The sequence below is a fragment of the Carettochelys insculpta genome, chromosome 18, assembly GCF_033958435.1.
Source record: "Carettochelys insculpta isolate YL-2023 chromosome 18, ASM3395843v1, whole genome shotgun sequence".
NCBI classification, from domain to species: Eukaryota; Metazoa; Chordata; order Testudines; family Carettochelyidae; genus Carettochelys; species Carettochelys insculpta.
This window is the reverse complement of record NC_134154.1, coordinates 27,413,716-27,422,500: the sequence shown is the minus strand read 5'-3', so window position 1 is coordinate 27,422,500 and position 8,785 is coordinate 27,413,716. Positions and strand designations below refer to the sequence as shown.

The 8,785-nt window shown below is 41.9% G+C and overlaps 1 protein-coding gene across 10 annotated transcripts in view; it reads left to right on the top strand.

The window, feature by feature from the left end:
- The window catches only part of ATXN2 (ataxin 2), an 83,612-nt gene that overhangs the window by 45,952 nt on the left and 28,875 nt on the right, over positions 1-8,785 (top strand). For all 10 annotated transcript variants that reach the window (XM_075012934.1, XM_075012932.1, XM_075012933.1 and 7 more), the window contains 4 exons: positions 1,136-1,206; positions 2,040-2,347; positions 2,859-2,922; positions 5,565-5,717. In XM_075012934.1, coding sequence (XP_074869035.1) covers positions 1,136-1,206; positions 2,040-2,347; positions 2,859-2,922; positions 5,565-5,717 — 596 coding nt within the window. The remainder of the gene's footprint in view (positions 1-1,135; positions 1,207-2,039; positions 2,348-2,858; positions 2,923-5,564; positions 5,718-8,785) is intronic.

Sequence of the window (8,785 nt, the reverse complement as noted above, 5' to 3'; positions counted from 1 at the left end):
TACACTGCAGAGCTCCATAGCTCTAAATCTAGATTTTCGTGTATCTGGAGTGTAGTGTAAATCTGTGGCTTTGCCAAAAAAAAAAAAGTGGTTTCATTGGTAAGGGTTTGCATATGCTTTAAGAATGCAATTAGTGAGTTTTGCAGACCTGTACAGCTACAATAAAGCAAGCAATTGCGTGTTGTTGTCTTTTTTCAAGAAGAAAGTAAACACAGACATATACATTAATGTTGCAAATTTAAATGGGAAATGCAGAAGTTACAGTTTTTAAAAGTATGAGTAATGTGTGAGTGGAGAAATTAAGTTATTAAAAAAAAAATTGACCTAGTCACAAATATTCAGTTGGCTGCCTTTTTTTTTTTTTTTTTTTGTAGCTGACTTGCACACAGGTTGTACTTTGGAATGCTCTTCAGGCCAAATTATTTTGTATTTAAGTCAGAATACTTGCATTTCCTTGTTTATTTTAAATTTGTAACTTGATGTTATATTAACATGTGTGTTCCTTATTGTGCATTATGGCCTGCTGTCATTCCATTGTAGGGTTCTAGTAATATAAAGAACAGAAGCTGTTTTTTGTGTGATCTTCATAAAAAGAGTAACAGCCCTGTGCTTCAAATGGTTTAAACGCCATGGATCTGACACAACTAATTTGAGAGTGGGGAAAGCAGAATCCAGCAAGACTGCTTCAGTTTGGGGAAACAAGAGTGAGTGGCTGCAGTTCCTTGAGATACAGAGCAGCTTCTACTTCTCTCTGCTTTGTTTAGTAAGATGGGCAGGAGGTTGATACGTTACTGATTCTTTCCTCTTTATAAGAGCTCAAGATTCCAGAGGTTGGATTTTAACTTAAAAATTGTGTGTGGATAAATCACAAAACGTAACTTTATTTGAAGGATACCTAGATAACTGCAATCAGTTCAGTCCCTGGGGCTTTTCGTTTTCTCTTACATGGTATTTTGGATTGGAATTGCCACTGAATGTTTACTCCTGTTGGAGCAACAAAGAATTTCCAAATCAAAGGCATTATCTCTCATTCCTGGAAACCTGATATTCATGTTACGAACGTCACTCCAGTCATGAATTTTGCTTTAAGTGGAGTAGTGGTTTGTGCTTTTCATATGTATCTTATATTTGGCAGGTGTATCTTCAGTTGTTTCAGAACACAGAAAACAGATTGATGATTTAAAGAAATTTAAGAACGACTTTAGGGTAAGTTTCTTTCATATGGGTATTGAATGAAAGGCATTACATACCTTTTCCATTGATGTGCATTTAGTTTGTTTTCAGTTGAGTTGAGCATATTTATTAATAGGAAAAGGGTGGTATGTAAATTATGTATGTAAATTAATGAGTACGCTGGAATGTCACTCAAACAAACATCGATATGAGATTATGATACAAGCCAATATAAAGTCAGTCTGACCCCCCCTTAATTTTGTGTGTTGTATTTACGTGTCTCAGAATATTGAGCACATGTAAAATACAGATAGTTTACGTTGGAACCTGTTTGTCTCTTATTGTAAATTGTTAGAGCACTTGGGGCATATAACTACTGTGGTGTAGCTATGATTCATATCTTCCCTCTCATAGAACCTGTAAATCCCAAAAGCAGCTATACCATGATATGTCTAATAGTTTGCCTAACTTAAAACATTTTAATTGAACCTTTTAGCTCTCAGGGCAAAAATGGCTTCTTAAATTATCTCATCATTAAATGTTGCGTTGAACAGTGTAATACTACTTAGGTTCGAGCATGATTTGCATGTTGATTAGAAAATGAGACAGAAGCATCTTCAATCCTATCAAATTGCTTCGTTCCTCTATGCCTCCTTAAGTTTATACACCCATCTCGTGTGTGCTTATTTCTGGTTTTAGTAGAGAAACATGCATGCTGCAGGATCCTGAAATTTTATTTTAATTGAATGATTTACGGAATTTTTTCTTTTCTGATTTGCATAAGTATTGTTTGTAGTAAATAATATGTTTTCTGTGTCCCTGCACAGGGGGTATTTACCAAAAGTGTTAATTATTTGTGTTTTCAGTTACAGCCAAGTTCTACCCCAGACACAGTGGATCAACTGCTAAACAAAAATCGAGAAGGTGAAAAATCCAGAGATGTGATTAAAGAGAAAACAGAATCAAACTGTAAAGAACCTGTCATTGAAAGCAACAGTAATGTGAACTCTAATGGTGGCACTAGCAAATCAAATAGTCCCAGTATTTCTCCATCAACTAGTAATAGCTCTGAGCAAAAGCGAGGACCAGAGGTAACCTCTCAGGGTGTACAGACCTCTGGACCTGGAACTAAACAAGATAAAGAGGATAAAGAAGAGAAAAAAGATACCTCAGAGTAAGTAATTGTGTTCATAATAAAGCAGGTCTGGTGTACTATCTGCAAAAGGAAGAGCCACTGGGGGTGGGGGGGAGAATAACATTTATATAGGACTTAATCTTTGCAACATTATGTGGGTAAGTATTGTCTCCATTTTAAAATGGAGAGACTGAGGAAGAAGTGAAATGACTTTCCTAAAGCCACAAAGCAGATGGTGGCAGAGCTAGAACAATGGTCTTCCTAATACCTAATCCTGTGCTCATTTATCTGAATGCTGTCCCTTTGTCCCTTAGTGGACTAAGCCCCATCAAAAATATGCTTTTAACTTTTTATTCTTTCCATGTAGTGTGATTAGCCGTATGCCCCTTAGTTTCCCAAAGGTCATCTTAGTTATAAACCTAATTTGGCAATATTTTTATATTGAGATAGGATTTTTTAATAACTGAAACTTGAACTGTGGAAGAGTTCAGAGGAACTCTACGTGAAGGAATATCTCTGAACTTCAAATCCTTTGTGCTTTTGTGTCTAGGCAAGTTAGGAAATCAACGCTTAATCCCAATGCAAAGGAATTCAACCCTCGATCTTTTGCTCAGGTAAGTTTGGTGGTCATATTAAGTGATATGTGGTGACATGCAGTCTGTCAAGTAATTGCGAAGTACATAATATAATTTTTCTTTTTAGACTTGGGTCAAATACACTGTATTCTACAAGTTGAGTCTGAGGGCTGGTCTACACTGGAAGTATGCATTTATATATTTATGGCTTTCAGGGCTGGAAAAAAAAAACAAAAAATCCCACCCCCTGAGAAGTGTAGCTGTGCTTAACCCAACCTGTGTTGTAAATAGTGATAACACCTCTCAGGAAGGTGGATTATACTTATGCCAGTGGGCGATGCCCTCCTGTTGGTGTAAGTACAGTAAACTCCTTCATATGTGGCATTCTGTCATCTGGAACTCTCAAATTAACTGGTATTTTAAGTATGAGTAAATTTTAGACCCACCCCCCCATAAGTAAAGTAGCGTGAAAGTACATACAAATAAATAAATCAGACAGTATGAGTTTACAGTGTACAATACTAACATTGGTAATAAAGTACTCTGCAGACATTTTTGCTTGTTTCTTAATATCTAGTCTTGTTTTTCTTTAGTGTTCTGCATTGCTAGGTATAAGTCTCTATTATCCAGAATATTTGACTGCACTAGTTATGTGCAGTTATGTGAGATCTGTACCTCTGTGCACCCTTGCATAACTCAGATTTTGCACAAGTTGGGGGCAGGGGGCCAGGAACCAGGTGGCAGCCTGCCTCCTGTCTCTCCTGGGCTTGTGGGAGCTGGGGGAAGCCAGGGAGAAGCCGCGCCACAACGGCTGTCTGTCTGCCTGCCTGATTTCCCCACCTGGGGGAGCCCAGCAGGGAGACAGCTGTTTCAGTGTGGCTTCCCTCAGCTGGGGGAACTGGGGGCTGGAGCAGAGAGCTGTGCTCCTTTCAGTTTGCGCTGAACTCATGTTAATGCGAGTTCAGTGCAAATTGAAATCGTGCTTATTGGGGTTTTACTGTATCTAGCAACCTCTGAGTCCCAGAGCTGCCAGAAGTGGAAGAGTTTACTGTAGTATCTATGCTTAAGTGCTACATGAGCACTGCTGTGGAATTTTTAAATGTAGACATACCGTGGGTGTCCCTGACCAGGTCTCCTTCATAATTTAACAGTGTACCGGATTAATTATCAGGGTTTTTAAGAACAGCAGTTTTGGTGTATCAAACCACAGCATATTTTGAAAGTATCAGAGGGGTAGCCGTGTTAGTCTGGATCTGTAGCAGCAACGAAGGGTCCTGTGGCACCTTATAGACTAACAGAAAAGTTTAGAGCATGAGCTTTCGTGAGGTAACTCACTTCTTCAGATGCACTCACGAAAGCTCATGCTCTAAACTTTTCTGTTAGTCTATAAGGTGCCACAGGACCCTTCGTTGCTGCTACATATTTTGAAAGTGGTTCACTATATTTCAGTAAACAGACTATAGCTAGACCGTGTCTACAGTCGCACAAAACTTCGAAATGGCCATCCAAATAGCCATTTTGAAGATTACTAATGAGGTGCTGAAATGCATATTCAGCCCCTTGTTAGCATGCTGCCAGCTGTGGCTCTTCGAAATCGCCACTTTTCACTGCTGTGGGGCTCATCCACTGGGGGTCCTTTTCAAAAGGATCCTGCCAACTTCGAAATCCCCCTATTCCTATCTGCTGATTTCAAAGTTGGCAGAGTCCTTTTGAAAAGGACCCCTGTCTGGACAAGCCCCACGGCAGCGAAAAGCGGCAATTTCGAAGAGCCATAGCTGGCAGCATGCTAATGAGGTGCTGAATATTCATTTCATCACCTCATTAGTAATCTTCAAAATGGATATTTGCATGGCCATTTTGAAGTTTTGTGCTAGTGTAGATGTAGCCCTGATGTAGCATAGTCTTTTTTTTAATTTAAAAAAAAAAAAAAGTGTTTCTTCACATATGTCCTCTCATCCCCCTCCCTCGTCCATTGGCTGAACTGGTTCCAAATTATGTTTTTCTGAATTCAAAAGACAGTATTTAACTTAATGGATCTTATTCACAGATAGCCTAAGAGGGCTTTCAGGATTTTGATTTTGACTGACAACAGTGTTCTAGCTGGTGCTATTGCCAGGAAGCCCAGACGCAGTCCACCTTTCCTTTGAAAGGTTTCCTCCTCCTACTGAAGGAACAGCTGTGAATATTACATCCAGTCTACCACAAGGGGAGGGCCTCTGGCATCTTTGAAAACTGCTGCTGCTAGGAAGTGTGAAGGCATGATTTGCCCTTGTCTTCACCTCTCCCTCGGATAGTGTACTATTTCTGTAGTAACAGAGAGGGAGCCGTGCTAGTCTATACGCTATCAAAACAAAAAGCAGTCAAGTAGCACTTTAAAGACTAGCAAAATAATTTATTAGGTGAGCTTTCGTGGGACAAGACCCACTGTGGGTCTGTCCCATGAAAGCTCACCTAATAAATCATTTCTGTAGTGTTCTCCAGTGCCTAAGGAGCAAGCATTTCTCCTTCGCAGTACTGGGTCAGAAAACACTAACTCTAGCACTAGCCTTCAGAGTCTTAAAATCTTGATAAACTTTTCTTCTTTCAGTCTTTTTCCTATCTGACCTCGATGAATAAACTTCTAATGTAGATAAAACTGGCATGTGTGGCATACCCCAGTGAACTGTTGCATTTATTTGTAGCCCAAGCCTTCTCCTACACCAACCTCACCTCGTCCACAAGCTCAGCCTAGCCCTTCTATGGTGGGTCATCAACAGCCAACTCCTGTGTATACTCAGCCTGTTTGTTTTGCACCAAATATGATGTACCCGGTCCCAGTGAGCCCAGGCGTGCAGGTAAAATAAACTTGTCTAACAGCTTAAATATAATATTCTTTGTAGATTTAAGCGGATGATAGGAGGAGGGACCTAAAAGCAGAAATAAGTTGTTGTGCCCTGTTGTGTTAGGTAAGTGGTTCTCAAACTTTTGTTCTGGTGACCCTTTCACATAGCAAGCCCTGAGTGCAACAGTCCCTGCTCCCCAAGTTAAAAATACTTCTTATATATTAAAAATCATTATAAAAGCCAGAGGCAAAGGGAGGTTTGGGGTGGACGTTGATCATTTGTATCCCTCCAGTTTGAGAAACCCTGTGCCAGGAACTGCACAAGCATAGAGGTGCCCTGTGATCATATTTACACCATTATTCATCTGTATGTTTTGCTGTTTTTAGTTGCTACGTAAATATTAACTTTCCAAACTGCATTTCAGCCTGATACAGTGCTTGGTTTCTTAGAGGTTTTGTAGAAGTGGGTTTTTTAGGGACTTTAATTCATATATAGAGGCCTACCCCCATGCTTTCACCTGCCCAAAATCGGTTGAAGATAGTACTGAGTTTTGTGCCTCAGGCTACCAAATACCATAGTGGTCTGCCAGTCTCAATTGTGAGATGTCATTTCATAGAACACTAGAACTGGAAGGGACCTCGAGGTCATTGAGTCCAGTTTCTTGCCCTCTTGGCACGACCAAACGCCATCTAGATCAGAGGTTCCCAAACTTTTCAGCATCACGCCCTGCTTTTGATTTTTGAGAAACTCTCATGCCCTCCCGCTTCTTAACCATCTTCCAGCCCCACTTTTAACAAAAAATTCAATTCGTAATTTAAAATAAACACAAAGGCTGGATATAAAAATATTATTTAAAATTAAAAATATACACAAATAGTTTTTCTTGGCCCCTTGCAGGTGCCTGGTATAGACCCAGCTGACCAGCTGCCTGAGCCCTGTGCCAGCTGCTAGAGCTGACGATGCCAGCCACCCACCTGCCTGGGACGTGCCCGTCCAAGCCCCAAGCTGTTGGGGCCAGCCGCCCACCCGCCTGCCTGCCAGCCACCCAGGCCAACCAACTGCCCTCCTGCCAGCTGCTTGAGCCATGCACTGCTGGGACCAGCTGCCCAGCCACTTGCCCCAGCTGTGGGTCAGCTGTCTGGGCTGCCCACCCAAGCCCCGGGCTGCCAGGGCCAGCCTTCCACCTGCCATCCCAAGCTGCCCGAGCCCTGCCCTGCTGGGGCCAGCTGCCCACGCGCCAGCCTGAACCACCTGAGCACCGCGCTGCTGGGGCTAGCCACCAACCCAAGCTTCCTGAATCCTGCGATTTTTGGGGCCAGCTGTCCAAGCACTGCGAGTCCCAAAAGCTGGCTGCCTGCCTGCCCGAGCCCCTCCCATCCCACAAAGCCAGGCACAACCAGCCCCCTGCTTTTAACCTGTCCCTCACCTGAGCCAAGCACCCCGAGCCCCCTCTTCCACCCCTCCAACCCACACTCACTTTTCTTTGCAGAAGGCAGCTAGCTCCACGTGGGTCTTCAAGCAGGCAGCCGGTGTTATAGCAAGACATCTAATTTTTCTAAGTAATTTTTAACTTGTTCTTTATGTATTTTATCCTCTAAACCTACCCCCTTCCCATTAGCATGCATTATATTAGGCATTTCTGCATCGTTTTTTTTTGGGTGAAGACCGAAACAAAGAAGTCATTAAGCACCTCTGCCATTTCCAAGTTTCCTGATACTGTTTCTCCCTCCTCACTGAGTAATGGGCCCACCCTGTCCTTGGTTTTCCTCTTGCTTCTAATATATTGGTAGAATGACTTCTTGTTATCCTTTGTCTCTAGCTAATTTGAGCTCGTTCTGTGCCTTCACCTTTCTAATCTTGTCCCTGCATAAATGCATTTTTTGCTTTATATACATCTTTTGTAATTCCTCCTGCTTTCCACTTTTTATATGGCTCCTTTTTGATTTTGAGGTCATGCAAGATCTCCTGGCTAAGCCAAGGTAGTCTTTTACCATACCTTCTACCTTTCCTATGAAGGAATAGAGTTTGCTTTTGGGCCTTTAATAATGTCCCTTTCAAAAACTGCCAACTCTCCTCAGTTGTTTTTTCTCTTAATCTTGCTTTCCATGGGACCTTACCTACCAGCTCTCTGAGTTCACCAAAATTTGCTTTCCTGAAATCCATTGTCTCTGTTTTGCTGTTCTCCCTTTCACTACTGCTTGGAATGCTGAACTCTGATGTGATAGTCACTTTCTCCCAAGCTATCTTCCACTTTCAGATTCTCAATGAGTTCCTCCCTATTTGTTAAAATCAAATCTAGAACGGCTTCCCCCCCAGTATCTTTTTCCACCTTCTGAAATAAAAAATTGTCACCCATGCAGTCCAAAAACTGTTTGCATATTCTGTGCCTCGCTGTGTTAGTTTCCCAACATATGTCTGGATAGTTGAAGTCCCCTATTGCCACCCAGTCCACTGTTTTGGATAATTTTGTTCGTTGTTTAGAGAGTCTCATCCACCTCTTCTACCTGGCTAGGTGGTCTGTAGTAGAGCCCTATCGCAACATCACCCTTGTTTTGTACCCCTTTTAACTTAACCCAGAGACTCTCAACATGTCTGTCTCCTGCATCCATCTCCACCTCAGTCCAGATGTGCACATTTTTGATATAAGGCAACACCTCCTCCCTGTTTACCATGCCTATCCTTCCTGAGTAAGTTGTGCCTTTCTGTACCAATATTCCAATCATGCGTATTATCGCACCAAGTTTCAGTGATACCAATTTTAGCGTGCGTGTGTGTGTGTGTGTGAGAGAGAGAGAGAGAGAGAGAGAGAGAGAGAGAGGAATTCAAGTTCTACCTGCTTATTACCCATGCTTCTTGCATTTGTATATAGGCACCTAAGATACTGATTTGTTTTTGCCCCCCATTTCTGCCTAGTTCCTCTTTTTTCTCTGCTTTTATAGCCCATGATCCCTCCTGTTTCCAACCCAACTCTCAGGTCTCCAGGTTTTTTGCTTTCCTCTTGTCCAGCCTGTGTCATTGTAGAGGTTACATTGCATATGATAGAAAGCTTCAAATGCTGCATTTGGCCATCAGTGGAAGGA